The sequence below is a fragment of the Hirundo rustica genome, chromosome 15, assembly GCF_015227805.2.
Source record: "Hirundo rustica isolate bHirRus1 chromosome 15, bHirRus1.pri.v3, whole genome shotgun sequence".
Classification (NCBI taxonomy): domain Eukaryota; kingdom Metazoa; phylum Chordata; class Aves; order Passeriformes; family Hirundinidae; genus Hirundo; species Hirundo rustica.
Genome location: NC_053464.1, coordinates 4,026,594 through 4,047,190, shown reverse-complemented (window position 1 = coordinate 4,047,190; position 20,597 = coordinate 4,026,594). Strand labels below are relative to the sequence as shown.

General features: G+C 40.0%; 1 protein-coding gene across 11 annotated transcripts in view; it reads right to left on the bottom strand.

Moving 5' to 3' along the window:
• RBFOX1 (RNA binding fox-1 homolog 1) overlaps positions 1 to 20,597 on the bottom strand; it is a 1,151,472-nt gene that overhangs the window by 336,771 nt on the left and 794,104 nt on the right. The window contains exon 1 of one of the 11 annotated variants that reach the window (XM_040078707.2): positions 7,824 to 8,109. The exons of the other annotated variants lie outside the window; for them this stretch is intronic. Coding sequence (XP_039934641.1) covers positions 7,824 to 7,841 — 18 coding nt within the window. The 5' untranslated portion in view covers positions 7,842 to 8,109. Of the gene's footprint in view, positions 1 to 7,823; positions 8,110 to 20,597 lie in introns of those variants that run through there. 11 annotated transcript variants of the gene reach the window in all.

The window sequence follows — 20,597 nt, the reverse complement described above, 5'->3', positions numbered from 1 at the left end:
TCATGATGATTACACCACTCAAAACATGAAATGCACAGCATTTTACTCATGGAGTGACTGCAGTTGAAGCATTTTTCTCAATGGTTTTCCAATTAATTAATGAATACTGCTGTGAATCAAAGTCTCAGTGAGGCAGACAGACTTGCCAGAGAACACACACCAGTCCCCAAAGCAGAGACATCAGCTTTATCGAGGGTGCTCATTGCATCCCATCTCACCACAGATCTGCTAAAAGCCCCACGTCTGAAGCACACTGGCAGGAATCAGCTGGAAGGCAAACATTCCAATTTGAACAATCCCTTTGAACTTACACCGTGTTTTCTAACCTAAAACCACTGCTGGTTGGGCAATTTTCATTTTTGTAAAATGACAAGTGGCACTTCCTTTTTGGTAAAGGTTAATAGGAAGTTCCCAACTTGATAAAATGCAGCGCTCTCTAACACCAACCAGTGTCTAACGTTAGAGAGGAATGTTCACACACTGGAAAATAAATGGTTTTTGCATTTCAAGGTGACAAGTACAATGTCAGACACAATCAATCGATCACTGCATAATTATTATTGCAAATGATCCATATCCATGCTGCAAACCTTAAGGGGAATTTAATGAAGCAGGAAGCACATCAATAATAAGATCTACTTCGGTCTCTGTTAAATCTCGCAATTCACAAATATGTTGTCACATTTTATCCTTCCTTGAATTCCTGTAATTATATTTGAGGAGAAGCTCACTGAAAAGTAAAATTCAAACACACATCAGCTTTTCCCTTATAAAAGGAGTCCCTGTAGATTATACATACATCACAAAAGATTAAATGTACAAAACTCTGCAAACACAACAACCTGTGAAGAAAACTTGAAATGCCAATAATCAGATGTATTTTGGCTGACTTAAATCTGTGTTGTGCCCATGGAAGAACACAGAGGGAGCACAGCAAGAGTGAGAAGGAGCTGAAGAGAGAAACTCCTGCAATCCCACCATGTCACTCACTGCCTCGCTGAAGAGTGGGAGTTTAACTTGTGGTGATAACCAAAAGTGTTCTTGGTTTTGTTTTCCACTACCTGGATCAGAAATTAAATTGACAAACTTAATTGGCAGAAATGATAATTGGCATTAAATAATGTCATTTCTTCCAAGGCAAGCCTGTTGTGTCTGTGACAGTGATCAGGAAGTGATCTCCATGTTCTCCTGATGTTTCATGAGCTTTCTCCCTCCAGTTCTTCCCAGCCCTCCTCCCTCCCTGGCCCACTGAGGCAGAGAGTGAGAGGGAATTTGGCTGCTAGCTGGGTCCAACCACGACACAACTGCCACCCTGATGGGGAAAAATATACCTAGTGCCCTAGAAACGTATGTGAAAAACAGTCATTCCTGCAGGAATGTTGGACTTCAGCTTTCTGGCTGCAGTAAGAACAGGTGGATTTCCATGCTAGGCTACGACAAGGATCCAAACACAGATTCATCTGTTTGGCAAGGAAGGAATATCAATCCAGGAGCAGAAGGGAAAAAGGAAGCCATATGGAAAGATATCAAGGATGTGAACAGATACTCAGACTTCAATTAGTAAACATCCCCTTTTGTTGATTAAACTGTGAGACAGCCTAACTTGTTATAAAAGGTAAATCCAGCCTAGTGACACTCGCACATTACAGTGAAAAGAAAAGTAAATCTTGGCTTAGGGACTATGACAGCTTCTCAAGCAGGCACACTTCACTGGAATAAATATCCAAAAGGAATACAGCAAGAAATTAATCTCAAGACACAAACAAGACTTCTCAACTGCCCAGAAAAATCTTCAGGACTTGTTCATTCCTCTGCCTGCACAGCTAAGGCCATTCCAAGAGCGGCTGAGGCTCTGCAGCTGTAGCAGCCTAAACCCACCAGTCCCAGCAGTGGAGTTAGGAAGGATTTCCACCAAGAGATAACAATCGTGGGACAATGGGAGGACTCTCACCTGCTCACCCAGCCACATCTCATGCAGCCTTTGTTCAATTCTTCCCTCACACACATCCCTGTGCTGCTAAAGACACCCACACAGTTCACTCAAAGCTTTGATGGAAACCAGTGCTATTAGGAGGGACACGATGAAGATAAGGTTAATTGGCCAAGTGTAACTCCTTGCTAAAGGAAGGGGGGAGAACAGATTGGGCAATTAAAGTCTGCAGAACACATGATGCAACTTCAGAAGAGGACAGAGCAAGTCTGTCGTGATGCCTTACACAAAATGCACAGGTTCTGCTGCAAGAATTAGCCATGACAATATTCTTGATGCTTAAACTCAGTTTGATCCTGCTTAAAACTCAGTTTCATCAAACACTTACATGTTGGTGTATAAAAGAATTCACATTGCTTTTACAAACCAAAACTGTCTCGCTGCAGTGCTGGACATTATAGAGCATCATCCTGATTTGTGCTCTTCCCATTCTCACCCCACATCAATAACAGCATGGTGTCGTACAAAATACATAGCAGAGCAAGAAAACCCTTCAAGAACTGAATGCACCCAATGGCCAAAAGTTACTGTCAAATATTCTGAACTGAAATTGATTTTCTCTTCTGTTTCGTTTCACTTTTCATACTAAGAGAAAGTAATTTTGCTGAATGTCTTCATGCTTTGCATGCTAGTGTGACTTTTAGCTTTGTCATCACAGCATGAATTATTATACATATGATTTTAAGGCAACTTGTGTGTGTTCCAATAGGTACATCAAGACAGCCTACTGAGAATTGTCTTAGAGTCTACCATAACTAATTGCAATCCTGTTTTCATTCAACACCTGTCAGTCCTTTCATTTTAACCATCAAGACTGTAGATTTATAAATTGCAGTACTTCATTATTCAAGTTTATTGAGCCAGATACCCTTGAAGATCCTTACTATGCACATCAGCACACTCTATTATGAAATTATTTTGTATTTTTCTGTGTTAATAATAAAAGGTACATATTTATTCAACATCAGCGGTCAGGCAGTCAGATGCAGAGGATGAAGCTACATGTTTTATTCAAGGTCTCAGTGGAAAGCAGAATGAGGATCACTTTGACTCTGAAGATACCTGCAGCTTTTCTGCTAATATATTTGATTTCTCTTAACTAAAAGGATCTAAATACTTTGATTACTCAATAATTCTATGCAATAAAATCTATACTGCTGAAGTGTTCCACTGACAATGTTTTCAGCACAGTCATTTATTCTTTCAGCTTAGTTCTTGCTGGATCTCACTGTCTGTAGCTCTTTAAGCACAGTCAGTGGTGCATTTTGTCTTAGTCTAGGGTGTTTTTGGAAAGTCCTTGTTGAAGAGAGCAATCCTTGGCTCAATGCACGCAATGCCAATGCTGCAAAATACAGAGTAGGTAAAGCTACCCCCAAAAATATAAGCATTGTATTTGCTCCTTGCTCCAGTTTAAAAAATTCTAAGGTTTTGTTCCTTTATCATTTTAGTCATCTTCACATCTGTTTAGGGTTCTCATTTCCTTTAGAAAAAAGCCTTTACAAGGCTGGAAATGACACCCTTCTCTAAGCCAGGAGAGAGGCACACTCTGTGCCTGCACACATTTGGTGTATAAAAACATGCAGACTTTGGTCAGCTGAATAAAACACCATCTGCTTTTGAATATGGGAGCTGACACAGACTCCTGCATGTGTATTAGGATGCCTCTAAATAGGAGAAACACCCAAAACGCAGCCATAAAGGAGTTTAAACTCCCAAATAACCAGATTAAATTTGTACTAGAGTCTGTTACTTCCTTTTCCTGCAGACTTCTTCCCAGATGTTCATCTACAGAACATTTTGCTAATTCAGACAAGTACAATTCTCTGTATTGGACCCAAAAGCTTTATTCTACAGAGTTGTCAAAACAGTGTCCTATTGCCAGAAGAAATTATCTTGTTGCTACTGCATACTTTTTTTTTTTTTTTTTTTTTTTCCCAATCTGTTTCTCTGTATCTGCCTACTCTGCTTTTGGGGAAAAAAAACCCCAAATCCAAATTTCATTTGCTGACATGCTTTCTGCCTTATTTGATCAAGTATCATACTGAAGCTGCTACTGAAAAAAACCTATGGAAAATATACACAAATTTTCTGACAACTCTTTCCCTATTATTAAAAAGAACAGCAGACTGACAGGAATGAAGCACACTTCTGACTAAGCAGACATTAATCAGATGTTTATAAAATTTATAAAACTGTATTATGGTACATTAAGGCAATTTGATTCCAGCATTGTAGCATACAACAAAATGTAGAAAACTAGTAATTTGTATTTTAAAAATGTATTTACCAATCACTTTGTTCCATTTTTTCCCTACGACAACATTTGATTGCATTTGACTTTTTCATGACATGCAGTAACTTTAAACCCCTGACTTCTAACATTGAATGTGAAAACTGAACATGAGGTCGGTGAGAACTCAAAACAGTCCAGTCTGAACAACCAGATGGAAAAGAGCCAACCATGGAACTGTCTGCTTGGGCAACCAGCAGCTGCTTGTGCTGTCATGTGCACAAACTATGCTTGTGTTTCAAAGTATGAAAAAGAGGAGGAGGAATAGTGCACACAAAGAGGGGGTTTGGAAGGCTGGGCATTCGGAAAGATGGGGAGCAGCCTCAGCTTTCAGCCATCAGCTTTCATTTCACCACCAAAAATTACAGGCTAAGCACGAGCCAGCAGCTTTGGAACCCTCTAACTGGAAAAACCCCAACACAAATCTTTGTTACACTCCCAGCAAACCCCACCACCTGTGGGGAGGTGAGTTACTGAGGAAATGGCAGTGATCATCTGCAGGGACCGGGAACACCTGGAGTCACTGCATCAGCCTCATTCTGGGGAGAAAGGGGTACGGAACTGCAGCAGCAGCAGGAAAAGGGGCTGGACCCCTCAGAGGGGTCTGTACCCCCTTTGGACTTCACTGCTTCCTAAACCAGTAACACCTGAAAGCCTTCAAAGTTTCTTGGTCAGTGTGAACTCTGAGCTCTGATTCCCACAACACAGATGTCCATGCATAAAGTGCCAGACCAAAAAAAGCTCTCCTTTGCCCAGGGAAGAAGTATAAATACAAACATCATTTAATCTCTCAGGCTGTCAACAAATATGGATTTCCTTTGACAGGGTTAACAGTACTAAAAGCTTCCTCTACTTTTTGAAATTTTGAAATAAGTATTTAGAAAACAGCACCTAATCAAGACTGCTCCATTCAACAGACTGAATTAGTGTCTGTGCTCTGCATTCCTGCACAATGTTTTTAGTTAGCTAAACACGTTCAGCTTGCAATAAAAGGAACTTAATACCACTGTCATCAGTAGAATTTTTTAAAAAATCCCATCAAACTATTTCAGGATACTACTTTATAAGACATTAGAAAATGGGAAGAAATCAAAATTTTCTTTTACTTTGTAAATATCCAAAACGTTTTTATGTCACACATGAAACGAAACAACAAGTAAGCACTGCCACATAAACGAATGAACACTCTGAAAAAATTTCAGCCTACATATTAAATAAATTTTAAGTCCTTTAAAAAGGGAAGAATACATTTTCACACAAGTTGGCTACTTTAAATTTTAATAATATTGCTGAGAAGCTTTTCATAATTATATAAAAAATTGATGTGATGCCAGGAGAAAGCATTTCAAGTACTGCTGTGAGTTTATAACTTGCACCCATATCTATTGAAAGTCTCTTGTTTACCTACTGCATCTTTTACATTTGCCGCATCTGAGGTACCTATGCATGAGAATGTATAGAGCTTAAAAGTCATAATAATAAAAAAAAAAATTATGAATACAATCCTTGATTTCCATAAAAACCCATGATGTAATAATGTTCTACAATTAAAAAAAAAAAAAAAAAAGTTTATTCACTGCTTCTTCCTACTGATCTTGAGATTTTTATACAAATAATTTTTACTAGAAAAGTTCAGTTGTAAACGGGAAGAATATTCAATAAGGTGTAGTAGTGCCAAAAGAGAGAGGGGCTGTTTAAAGAATTCTGCAAATGAGAAAACCAGAACGTATAATGTATATAATGTCATATAATATCATATAATGTAAGTAAAAAGGACAAAATAAAAATAGAATGAACACACTTAAATGTGAAGTATGAATCACTAGGACCTTTATATGAATTACTAGGAGCTTTGAAAATCAGGAACTGGTACCATCAGAAACTGCTTGTTACTATGGCTGTTTTGCTTAAAGCAGTTATATACAGCTCTAAGAAGAATAACTAGAAAAGTTCATCAAAAATAAAAAATACAGCACACTAAAAGTAATAGAAATCTGCATAGCTACTTGCAAGAACACATATTTCACTAAATTTCCAAATTAACAATCATTCCTCAGCTTGGGGAGGGAGAAGATCCCTGGCTTTTAAACCTTTAGAGCCTGTGCCACAGAGAAACAGAATAATACCCAATCATGCATGTCCTTTCACCTTAGAAAGGCAGGCTTATCCTCACTTATTTACTGTGCATCTCCTCTGGATGATGGCAACTCTAACACCACAGCACAAACTGAGTGCGAGACAGACTGCTGCAGCTGAGGGATCTGATTTACAAGTATAAAAAGAGAATGAAATTAATCCTTGCACCAGCAGCTTCAGTACAGGATGGTGGTAAGGGTTAAAAAGGAGCAGCACTCCAGGTTGCTGGTAAATGCACAGACACAGTGGTGAAAATTCAAGGGACTTGCACTACAGAACCCAGGAAAAAAAGAAAAAGACAAAAAAATCATAAGGCTCAGTGATTGGTGAGCTCCCGAAACGATAGCACGGGTCAAAGTACTAAAATAACAAACTTAAAAGTCTCCAGGCAGTGCCTTTTGCACGGGTGACAAAAGTTACTAAGATGGAGCGGAGGGTCAACAGGAATGAGAAGAAAGCATAAAAGGAGATTTACAGCACGAGGCACGAGCGATTTAAAGAGAGAAGGAGCGATCACTGATAATATCTCAGACTTCAATGTTGCTCCTCTGCAGCCTGTTTTGCAGAGGTGGCCCAGATTAGCTGCACGCCTGTCTATTTTTACATACATTTAAATTAAATAAATAAATAGATTGTCAAACGAGATTAGTTTAAAATATTTTTTCCCAGAAGATGTACGGGCTTTGAAGAGGAACACAGAAAAGCTTTTAAGTATGCAGATTTGTTCACTGATTTCTTTGTGGGTTTGTTTTGCTGAGGAAAAAAATGTTCTGTATCAAAACCCGGATGAATTCACAGGTTAATAGCTTTACTGACTCAAAACATACATGCCACAACACAACCTTGTTTTTAAGGTGAGCAGATTTTACTGCAAGGAATCAGAACAATGCTGAATATTAAATCACAGAAATAGGAACATAATATCTATTTCTTTATCTGCAGTTGTCAATTGCCAGAAACTTCAAAAGCCAATACAGACTATGATAATTAGTATAAAAGCAACTGGGTTAAGTAACACACATTAGAAGTTTTAATCGCATTAAGATTGTTTCATTTCTTACAAAGAAAGCAAATTCTGAGCAGCCACAAGTGATGCAGCATTCCGTTTGTAACTGAAGCACACAGTGAATCTTACACAATTGCAGTATGTTCTAAGGCAATGAAAAGAAAGCAGCGCACTCTGCCACATCCTGCAAATCCTGAAAATAAATTCCAGCTTCACGTTAATGACCCGGTTTGTTTAAACTCTGCCTGGAAATACGAGCACACGTACTGCACCCCAGCCACGCTCCCCTGCAGCACACACACCTCACACAGCACAAAACATGCTGCAACTACAGGCTACAATCCACACTCCCAAAGTCCAGCTATTAACAAAAGATTGACATGGAGAGAGACACTACCTACCCACAAATACATCATCATCTTGAAAGAAATCAAGGGCTCTGTCAGCAAACAGAAGTCTCCTTACTTCACCAAGTATGTCTGGAAGGAAAACTGAAAACAGTGGGTAGAAAATCTTGCCTTTTTTTCTGTCAAGTCCTCACAGTTCTCTTCTTCTACAAGGTATTTTTTAGTTTGTTTATGAGAACAGCATTCGTTCAGTGGCTCTTTCTGCGTGTGAAGTGACTTGCTTCAGGCTGTCTTTTTCCTTCCCTTTTTCTCCCTAACTCAGTCTGTCCTTTCTTTACTGTCAAGCTTGCTTAGGTAACAGTTCTTGGTGTATCTATTTAATGAGCAGGTCCGTGCACTAAAGGCAGCCAACTACACTGGAGAGAGGAGGTGGGGGGGAGGGAAAAAAAAAAAAAAAGTAATAATAAATAAATAAATGGGAATATACCACTTCCTGATTATTATTATGATGGGATCTACAGACGCCCCCTCTGTAGGAATTTATAGGAGGATTTCTAAGACGTTCTGAGAGAGGGGGGGAATCCTCAGAGTGGCTCCGGTGGCTCTCGAGCCATTACCTCTCCCTGCTGGAGGACCCAGTTCACCAATCCCACATTTGAGAAATTTTTTAACTCAAAGCAAAGCCCCTACAGAAGAGAAAGGAACATGTACTGCACCCTGCTTCTCCTTTATCTCTTTAAATGTACTTCAGATAAAAGCTGCATCCAGTCGGGTCAAGGCCTTTCCCAATCTTATTACGCTCACACAGGAGTGTTCAACACACTTTTCTACAGCCATCTACTGTCTCCACAGTGTTATTGCTGCTCTTCCTGCTGCCAGCACGAGAAACAGGCAACAAACTGTAAATCAGACCACAGCAAAAGTGCTTGGGCTAATTGGATTTATTTTTGGAAGGGTTTTTTTTGGTTTTTTTTTTTTCCCTTGCCATAATACGTATTTCAAAATCAAAGTTATGATTGTGATTTGCATATTTTATAGAGGTTAATACAGAGAGCTGCATCTTTTGCTTTTATTTTAAAGTTGAATGCACTTTATGCAAATGAGAGAGGCATGCAAGGGACTCGAGCTTTTTTGATTGACATTTGGACTTTTATCCTTTGCTACAAGAAAATACTTTTAACTCATTGAACCCATCTCATTCAAACACAGAATATACTTAATAAATTGATCAACATCATCCTCAGGTGAGAAACAATTTTAAAATGTAAAGGAGACAAATCTTCACTACTTTTAAGGCTGCATTATTAGATTTAAAAATCATGCCTGACCTTGTGAACTGGTGCTGGCCGCACCCTGACCATGACACATTTTGGGTACTGGTATGGAGAGCTACACACACAGTCTGTCTACCAGCAGCATCAACTCTATCATAAATCAGTAACTAAAGAGATGGGGTATAAAAATGGTCATGGGAATGAGATTAAACAGAAATTTTGCCTTACTTTTATGTTTTGTTATTTATTTTTTATCTTTAGTCACAGACTTCTCACTTCTATTAAAAAAAAAGTAAAAAAAATCCCTTTCTTTTTACCTAAAGTCTCCAATCCATTTACACATTCAGCCTGGCCATACAAGGTAAAGCGTCACCTAAATAATTAAAATACATTAACTACATTGCATAATCACTCACTGCACCAGGGCAGGTGGCAAATGGAGAGGCACCTGCTAAAACAGCCCAGAAAGAAAACAGCAAAGCAAAACTGGGGGGATCAAACTAAAATCCATAGCACTAAACCAACTGGAATCTGCCACCAGGGTGAAGTCCAAGTAAATATAACTGCTGTTTTTGAATAACACTGACAGTTTGGAGCTGATTTAGCAGAAAAATGAAGCAATCAATTCACGTGGCACTTCACACTAGGATTTCAATAGAGAGGTTTATACAGATAAACAAATACATATACACACAGAGCTGTTTCTGTTCCATCTGTGAAATACTAAGGCCAGGCAAAAGAATGTTGCCTCTTTTAGTGGAGGAAAAAGGCCAAGATTTAACACAGCAATTCCTGAAGTGATAATTCTTACTGTAACATGCAACAACAACAACAACATTAGGATTAGTTTAAGTATAACATAAATTTCATGCAGATTCAGGAAATAAAGCCACTTCTTTCACCTGGGTAGACTACAAGAGGAAAAGAAAACCCTTTTGTTTCTGCCCTCTGTCGGTTTAGGCACCAACACCCAGCACCCTATCATGCCTAAGCCAGCCACCTTTGAGCTGTACACCTTCACCTCCTGCAAAGTGCACTGTGTTCTGTAGTCAGGTACACCGAAATAAACCCGAAATATCATGTTAGAATGAATTGCATTACACTGGTTAGGCTGAAAATACATTTTCTGATAATGTATCTGAACATCTGCCAGCCAGCAGTTCCTTCTATCTGTGCACCTCAACTGAACACAGGAGGCTTTAGAATTTTCAAAGACTAGTTAAAGATTTTATTAATGTGATAAAAGACTGTGCACAGCTATTGCCTATAAATCACTTCTGTATCAAAATTTCCCTGTTTTGGAGCATAGGCAGCACATGAAACTTCAGAGAATGGTGTCCCAAGGCTTTCAACTACTCTCTCTATATTCTAAATTCTCTCCATTATTAAATTGGTTACGCAGTCAATTCCTCACATCTTATTCCTCCAAACAAGAGGAACACTTTCTAATGCTGCTGTGCAAACCCCTTCAGTTGAAGTGTTTCATTTTTCACACAGATATTATTCAACACTTTGTCAGGTCTTCCGTAGTTCCTGTGCAAGTAGAAAAACGTGGATAAAAAGATGACTGAAAGCAGATGTATTACTCTGGCTTTTGCACCTATGGCCAAAGTTTAAACCCAACCCTGTTTGCTAAGGTCACTTCTTACACATCCTGGATTTGCAAACAATGTGAAAAAAGTAAATAGAAGGTACTGACCACAATCATTTTAACAAAGGCTGGTCCAAGAGAGCTGACACTGAGTTCAGGTCAGAGGCTACTGAAATCAATGAGAACTTTGTTGTTCCTTTGAAAAACAGGCAGTCAGAAACTCTGTTACCAGTCTGGGCATTTTCTACTTGCTGCTATAATGGCCCAGTTCCTCTGATGCTCCCTAAGATGTTCACGTGGGGCTCTTGCACAGGGGCTCTCACAGGGACTTTCAGCTTCAGAACCAGCACTGCTGTGTGAGCTTGTACCACAGCCTGAACTTCTATAATCAATCAGAATATCATTTATATTCCCTACAGAATCATAAGGGATTGGTGAGATGTTACGGGTAGATAAAAATACATGTTGGTAACAGCAACAATGAAATAATAAATGGTGTACTCATAATTAATCAAGATTCGCTATATATGTGATCAGCACATTTTTATTGGCACCTGAACAGTTCCCGTTTCTAAAAAATCAAGCTCTAGATTCTAGGAGTTCCATTACCTTATTAAAGGACCATAATTCATAGACATATCTTGGCATATTTATTAATGACACAGAAGATTGGAAATAGCACTGATACTGCTGCTTACTGCATTGGAAGATAAGAAAATGCAGACCAAGTTCCTCCTTTTGCAGGGGATGCGAGGCTCCTAGGAACTGCAGGAATATTAAAACAGGCTCAGTGCTAAATGCTATAATCCCTGTTTTTGCAGGTGCAGTATGATCATATACAAGGGTATAAAAGTCATAGACTGGATTAACGGACTGCAAAGACAAAACTTACTGACTTTGGTGATTCTGTGTTTTCAACTAACATCTCTGTCCTCCCAAATTTAAACCAGAGGGATTTAATAATTCTTAAAACTCAAAAGCCTAATAAAGGAGGGAGGGAAGGTGATAGTGATTACATTGCTGTTACTGGTAATGAACTGGCTTCTTTTACTTCAAATTCCCCAAGAAAAAATACAAACGATGCACGTGATACACGAGCTGCAAGAACGCTAAAATCTCACATAATTTACGCAGAATAAAAGAAAATAATTTGAAGCATTTAGAAGGCTGGAAATATTTGTGTTTGTGCTTAATTTCCACACCTTAACAGCCTCATCTATCACCGCTGTATATGAAATGAAAAATTGCAAACTGTTAGGAGGTATGGAAACAAAACAAGCCCTTAATCTGTTCTTGTGTCACTGCAGTTTTAAGGGGTTGGGTTTTGCTGTATTTTTCCAGACTTTTGCTTTTTGGATTTCAGCATAAATGCAGAAGAGCAACTGAAGTGCAACTTTATGTACAGCTCGTTTGGTTTAAAACTCCGTGTTTTCACCACAAATTTTTTGGTTGTTTATTTTTTTTTTTTTTTTCTATTTTCAATTAATCTCTATAACTTCAGCCCTTCTGTCACTTTTGATGCAAGAAATTGGTTTCTGTGCTCATTTTCTGTACAACAAGGTCACAATATTGTCCCAGGAAGGCTCGAGGAGCAACCAGCCAACAACCTGGTCATTAGAGCTCAGCACAATTTGAAATCCCAGTTTGAGTGAGGACTCCTGGCTGTGATGAGCTGTGCTCAGTGCACAGTCCAAGGAGGACAAGCAGGGTGGAGGCGCAGATGGGAGCTTCCTCAGGTCCCACATTCCATGGGATGCACACAGCTGATCACCTCCCACACAACCAGCAATAGGAAACTTTGTTTTCCCTTCTCTTAGCACAGCAAGGAGAGGGGAAGGAAACCACGAGGGGTCTGCCCTTTTGTCTGGTACAGACACTTCATTTGTGGGGTCTCTGGAACAAAGCCCGTGGCTCGGTTCTCCCAACACTCAAACGTTCTGTCCTGACAAAACTCAGGGTAACTAAGCGATTGTAATGAAGCCAAATTATTAGTGATCATTGTTGAGAGGCATGACAAGATTTGTCTTTACAAACAAGCCCTGGGTCTGCTGGTAGATAAAACTAGCACTGAGAGATAAGAGAATCAATGAGAAGGATTCTACTGATTGATGAATGGAAAAGAAGATACTTGCCTTTACAAACAAACCATAGGTTTGTTTGTAAATGAAATTTAATATTGAAAGATGAAAGCAACAATGGGGAAAAACCCATAAATCCAATAAAAATTAAAAATTAGGGGAGTTATACATTAAAAGGGGAATCTTAGGCATTTCGGGAAGTCTGTACCTCTCAAGTACCTCAGCCAATGGGGAAAGAGAGAGGGAAATGCGGCTGGGAAATTGGGATAAAAAGGAGGCTGCATCCTCCGAAAAACTGAGAGACCCCAGGGGAAATGCCCCATGGCCTCTCCCTTTATTTGAATAAAGTAAAAGGACTCCTCTGTCTCCTTTTTGGACATAAACCTCTGGTGTTCGTGGATTAATTTTCCTAACATTGTTTAGTTGGTAACAGCTCAATCAATCCCTTACCCATCATTTCAGTGGCAGGTAAAACATTGCTGCTGCTTCTTCCCTCTCTTTGGTGAGAGCAGACTCAGCCAACAGCTCTGCCAAAGAAAGCCCTGGCAGCCACAGGACCACCTCACAAAATCTCTCCTGGTTTTAGGATGTCAGCTGGACTCCAGCTTCAGTCTGATCAGGGAGGGTTTACTGCGGGCTGATGATGGATTTGACTTTACTTAAATAATTTTAAAAGTCTGTGAAAGAAAAGTTTAACACAAGGACAGTGGGATCAGAATTCGCCTGCTGCAAGAAAAGAGTTTTAACTAAATTCCCTGAAATGTTAGTACGGCTCTACAATTTTCTCCTGGACAATGCCCAGGTGTGTGTGTGCAAATCTTCCCCTCAACTTTAGATACTCTGCTTATACAGATCACAAAAAGAAACAAATCTGTTTCAGAATGGAATCATTCACGCTTGAACAAAGCAAGCTGGATATCAAATATTGAGTACTGGTAACAAGTGGCTCTCAGTTCATCTGTTCTTTGAGAACTTACACTGGTTGAATGAAATTGAATGAATTAAGTATCTCAGGACACTCTGGAGCAGAAAAAAGAAACAAATGTCATCAGTAAAATTACCTCCAGGCAAATGTTTGCTTAGCTTTAGTCAACATCTTCTTTGCACTGCCCATAAAAATCTTTGCTTCAAGAGAACACAAAGATGACTCACAACCTTATAATGCATTTTTAAAACCTGGCAGAGGGTATTTCCATCTTCACAGTAGGACACATAATTATATTCTCCTTAGAACAGGCTAATCTGAAACCAACTATTGCTAACTATTACCTAGTTATTGAAACACAGAAAAAAAAAAAAAATAATCTCTTTTCAAGATCCTGCACTAGGATTTGCTTTGGGTAAAGATCTGCTCCCCAGCAGAGGAGGCAGCTAATCCAATTCCTCAGGTAACATCAGCCCCACACTACTGCTGGCAGAACCATCAATCAGCTCACCTCAGCTGCTGCAGGGACCTGATGGGCTGGGAGAGGGATGGCACTCAGATAAATAAATAAAACTTGCCACACTTGCACAATAATTCAATACAAAGTTGTCTCTAGGACTTCTTTTAAGTAATTGCAACTATTGTAAGGTAAGATTTTGTTTTAAAAAGGGGAGTAGGGGTTAACATTTGGTAATCATCACTAATATGATAAAAGGTTCCTATTACCAATGACTTAAGGACTTCTTCCCCGTAATTTTCAGTTTATGAGTGTATAAATTGCTTTGTTATTTAGTGCAGGCTCCTTAAATCCTGAAGTCTTTATGCACTGGATGATAACAAATGGATCAGTTTTACCACTTATAATAGTTCAGTAAATCATGGAACAGCCTACCTTTCAGCAAAGCCATCATACAGAACTTATCACAGCAAACCTATCAGCTGCTATTTCTGACTATATATCTGACAAAACTAATTCATGCTCTGTCTTCTCGTCTCACTTGTTTTCTAACAAGGTGAGAACAGCCTCGTAACTGAGGGTGGGTTGTGTCAGTGTTTTGGTTTGGTGAGGGACAGGCACATCCACAGTGTGTGCTGAGCACACTTCTGCTGCTCCCAGAGCACCGCTGCTGATGGCAGCACCACTGCACAGCAGCCCTGCCAAAAAACGTGAAAACTCTGCTCCTCTGCCGCCTGAAATCCTGGGATCGGCCCCAGAACCGGTCAGGCTGGCCAGCATCTCCAGTGCTGCTCACAGGGTCAGAAAGGCTCTGCAGCAGTGCCCTGGTGGAGGCACTGCCCATCTCCCAGCAGCACAAGGGACAAACCAGGCACAGGGACAGGGTTTAGGGGGGCACGCTGGGGCCGAGGCATGTGCTGGGAATGGGAAACTACAAAAGGAATCCTGCCTATTCAGAGAGAAAACAGGGAAAAGGAGTTACATAAGAGGATTGAGATATCGACAAACCAGACAAAAAGCTGATGCTACAGGTGCTAATCACTGCCAGTATATGAGCTGTGCACAAGAACAGCCCCGAGTTAACTCCATTAACAAAACAGCTGAGTGTGGCATTTTTGAGACAATTGGTGTCTCGGGCTGCTGTCTCATTAAAGCTTTTTTTTTTTTTTTTTTAATATACCCCATCACAACTGCAGAGTGTAAAACCCACACAATTGCTGGGGTACCTCTTGCACAAGTGGAGGCTGTGTTTAACAATCAGGGAGCTCACACTTTACACGCTGAATTCCCCAGTCAGGTACCCAAAGTGATGGTCTGGCAGTGGCATCAGCCTGGAAATAACAACTGTCTTCAGAATCTTCTACTCCTCATTCTCAAGGAAATCAGAGACCCTTTGAGGAGCTCTAATGGCACCATCGCATGGAGAAAAGGAAGCCGTGATGCTGCTCTTTAATAAATCAATGCCTCTTTGGCTGCCTTCCAGACCACAAAAACACTTTGGGCATCTTTGCCTGCCTTTCATTTTGTGACTTGTAGGACCCTCTCCATCATCTTGATGTCTGCAGATTTTCTCCATTGCCCTTTTTTTTTTTTTTTTTTTGGCTGCTAGCGTGAGACTCACAGAGCATTCCCCTTTAACAGATCTCAGACTGCGTTTTTCCAGAAACCCTCAACGTTTTCTGAAACCTGACATCTGTGCATTAAAGACAAATGAATAGTGAGACAACAATTAAAGCTGCATCAATGCTTTCCTAAAGCACACAACGTGCTGGATGCACATGCATGGCCAAACGGTTCCGATTTCCAGAACTGGCCTCAAATTATTTTGCCATCGCTTCAGAAATTCTGGAAAATTTCTGTCCATCAGTCCAAACCCTGAGAGGGAACCCAAGGCATGCCAGGAGACAAGACAAGATGAAGAGTGAGAGGGAATGCTCTCCTGGCATCTTGGAGCATGGCAGAGCCATGAATGGGTGTGAATGCAGCTGTCCATGGTTCCTGTTCACAATGGAAGTTTAAAAGCACAAAGACTCATTTGTCGGATTTCTTTACCAGGACACGGTTGGTTTTGAAGAACAGATGTTTCTAGAAGGAAGCTAAATGCAGCACAGCTGTAAAGGAGTCCTTGCAGTTGAGTTCTGCCCTTCCCCTCTGCAGGTAAATGCACACAGTGCTGCTCCAAGAACACTCCGGGACAGGAGATTGTGCTAGCACTCCATTACCAGGTCACTGGACCAATCCCAAGGTCCCCACAGCAGGAATATTGTTTTTCCTGATCTTAAGCTGCATACTCCCCAAACTTTTTTAGTGGCAAAAGGTCACATTCAGAAAGGTTTTTCCTGCCTGTTTCAAGCGTTACAAATCATGCCAGTGCTCTGTTCCCAGACCCACTCGCACAGCCACCGCCAGGTCAGTAACCCAGGCAATAACCAAACCAACCTGTGAGTGCTTCAGATGTGTCAGAAAAACCCAGGCTGGATTCCCTGACTATTCATTCTCACAATTAAAAAGTTCGCTCCTCATACAGTTCTTTTGCCTGAAATCAAAATACTCCCTGCATTGTCTCCCTTCAATGAGCTGCCTTTCTGTTATTAAATTGATTGTACATTAGAGATGCTGTGTTTACCTCAGACACTCTCCATTATGAGGGATCCAGCCTGTACACTAAATATTTAATTGGTGTTCTGAGATGCTCTGAATCTATGTACTTTCTGTTTTCCTAGGGGGTTCATGGTTCACATCAGTTGGATACTTCTTTCCCAGCAACAAAGCCAAGTTAACTATTTCCAACAGCAAATGCACAGGTACTGACACTGAAAAAAACCCCAAAACAAATTACACCCTGTTCTGAAGACAGTGACATACTGGAAATATGACCTCTGTCTCAAACCAAAATGTAGATTCTTCTGCTAGTACAGGCTGATAATACTTGGTGTACGTGTGAAAACAGGCTGGTTTTTTGTTTTTTTTTTTTCTTTTCCCCCTCAGGAGGGAAATTCTCCAGTAGCATCACAAGGAGCAGTTGTTCCATACTTTACTCTTCCATCTTTCATCAGAGACAAATCACCAATATGATGGCAACATTCTGAAGCAGCCCAGGGTTACTGCTCAGCTCTGAAGCACTTCCCATGACAAAAGGTTGGTGGCACTTTGGACTTGCCTAAAAGAGCATCAGCAAGGGACAGACCAAACATGTGCTGCTCTTGTTTTCAGAAACACCACACACCTGAGGAGCAGGAGCAGCTTCTGTGAGCACAGAGCTGCTAACAGTCTCCATGTCCCTCCTCTTGGGACTGCATCAGGCTCAGCTGGGCTCCACTCACAGAGGAAATTGCAACACGCTGATCAAAGGCACCACAGCACTTGCAGCTTTTCACTGAGCAAGACCTTGCTAAAACACAGCATCTCTGCAAACTGAGCTTTGCAAGCAAACAATATTAAAGCATTTCAAAGGATACTCTGATTTTTTATCTTTTTTAACATGGAATTTCATGTGGCATTACGACAAGCAAGCATTTAGCACCGGGTACCCTGCTTGTTTTTAGTTACTGTCTCCTCAGAACACGATACATTCAGAGCAAAGGGTAACAAGCAGGGCTTGTTTTCCAGCCCGACCTGCACTTCAGAGGAGGGAATTCTCCATGAGCACGGCTCGGGGATGCAGTGCTTTGCAGGCAGGGACACTCTGGGCTGCAGGATCAGTTTGCATAAAGCTCATCTGGCCTCTCAGAGGTGATGCTTGGTGCTGTTCTCCTCTGAGCACTGAACTCGGATGCTCTCTGCACACTGTTCACTCCCTGCCCTGAACCTGAATTAAACTCTTCAGTGGCTGTGCAAGCCCTGCAGTCAGGGAGTACCAGCAATTAAACACGGGCAAAGTTCTCTTTACCTGAGATACATCTTCTGAGAGTATTTCTATGTTCCAAATTCCATTCCAATTTCAAGAATTTTACATTCTTTCCTCCACCTGGTCAAGGAAAGGCACCCCCAGTGCCTCCAGCAGGAACCTGAGCAGGGAAGAGGCTGAGTGCTCCCTAGAATGCATCTGAAGTGCATCAATACCATGCTTTAGTGCCAGCAGCGCAGCAAAATAAACAGTGCAAGAACTTGGCTGGGGATTAGCTCAGAAAACCACACTGGAACATCAATCTGCTTTTGTTATTTACTGTAATAACATCAAAAATCCTTGTTTTAACTGAATTTCCTCTATAGTTATTGCCACGCTTATAGTAGTATGATTGCAGATGTGCATTTCCCAAACTTTTCTCTCTTTTTAGTAACTTCAGTGTTTGCCAGCACTTTCAAAATAAAGCTTGGATGATTCTGAATGAGACATGGAAATATATTTTAATTAATCAAATTGAAAAATGATTTTTTTCTTTCCCTTTCAAGTTTTTTTTTTAAATAAGACCCAATGTTTTTCACATCATTATATATTTGATATCATATAAGCCACAGAGTTCTTTAAAAATTGTAAAAGTCTGAGATTCAAATGTAAACCTAATACCATTATGCATTATTTTGAAGTGTCTAATAATTTTCAAAGAAATTAGGGGGAAAAAAATTGAAAAAAAATTGGCTCAAAGTTATATTTTTAACATATTGAATGGAATATGGAAGACTAATTTTTTGCAGCCATTAGACCTGGTTTTCAAACCAGGAAGAACTGCAGGGCAATGCCAGCACGCCATGATCGCTCTTTTCTGATGCCAACATGCAAAAAAAAAACCAAAAAAAAAAAAAAAAAAAATTTGGATACAAATGAGTCAAGAAAAGTTTTGTTATGTTTTTAACACTGATGAATATTCAAAATATCTTACTGTTTCTCTGTGTAAGACAAATGCTCTGGATACAAGATCATAACTGAAAGAAACCCCCACAATCCCAACATGGAATCCACATTTCCAGCTGAGCACATGACTGGGAAGGTGCCCAGCACCCAAGACCTACATATTTCAAGGGCTTAGGAAAAATTAGTTTGTTAAGTGAATTTATGCTTTTTTCCCCAAAAAATTACAGCTCTTTGTTTTTTATCTCTGTTTAAAAGTGAAAGAGAGTAATAAATAATTATGCTAATAGACCTTTAATGTATTTTGGACTATTACCATCCCAGGCAAAAAAAACCCAAAAAAACAAAAAAAACCAAAAACCACCTAGTATTAAATTATAACTACAATTAGATTTTAAATATTTGCATTAGTGGAAGCAGGAGCGCAAATGAGGTATGAGATATCCTGGAGTTGGGAACCTAATAATTGAGCTAAACCCCCCCAAAATAAACTACATTTTCAAAGAACATGCTGCCAGGTTTTTCTTTGGGCACTGTGGCAATATCATGTGAAAATTCCTGGGAGATTTCGTTCCAAAAAATGGGAAATGCCACTTAGAGGTGTGTGAAGAAGAAAAGAACAAGGGGGGACTTAAATTATAAAAAGGGTGGATTTTTTTTTTTTTTTTTTTTTTCCCCCCTGTGCCTACAGGTTTTAGATGCCGATGCATGAGCACAAAAGTACGTGCCTGGAATTCTCAGTGAGCAGAATGTTTACAATTCCTTTATGGGAAGTAGCAAACAGATGATTGGTTATCTGCATCACATAAAGGCTCTCACCATCATTTGATCATGAAAAATTGTGAGAATAAACCAGGAGATTAATGCAATCTACCTTAAAATTCCCAGGCAGTGTGTTAAGAAAAAAAAAAAAAAAAAAAATGTTCCACCAGATATCAAGGATGTATCTGAACCATAAAGTATTTGGGGCAAAGGCAGTATCTTACTCCGTGCTTGTAAAGTGCCTGTAATTTATGGTGCTATATAAATGATTTTTAACAATGATGAAAACAGTTGTAGAAAGCAGTAGTTCAGAGGGGAAAAAAAAAAAAAAAAGAAAAAAAGGAGAAATGAGCTGATAGCATATGAAGCAATCTACAGCACGTAGGGAAAACCAACCAAAAGGTAATAAAACTATTCATTATGTGCTCTTTGGAGGGCAGCTGTTCTCAAATACCAAAGTGACCTTGAGATGAACACCACTCTTTTTTCCCTTCAGTGTTGTACTCAAAGAGATCCTAAGAATCCAAAGGCAGAGATTACTGCATGAAAGGGAAATGTTGGAAATGGAACTTGTGAGCACTGAGTGCATCCGTGGTTTTGCTCATTCCCCACGAATAACAGCCTACATGGCATTTGATTACATACTTGGGATCCATCTGTAGCCACTCCTCCTCATGAAGGGCTCAAATGTCTGCTCTTAGGGGAGCACAGAAAATGCCTGTGATCTGATGCACTTTGGTTTTATGTCTCCCTCTCCCTGTCTAAGCCACACTGTCTTTAAAGAAAACAAAGGTGATCAAAGCTTCAAAATCCACAACAGCACACAGATGGGGAGGAGAAAACATTCCTGAAACAAGGTCAGCTTCTCCCAGGGGTGAGAAACAACAAAGATGCTACAAATCAGCAGAGCATTTTTACCTTTCCTGACTTCCTGGCTGATAAAATGGATCCT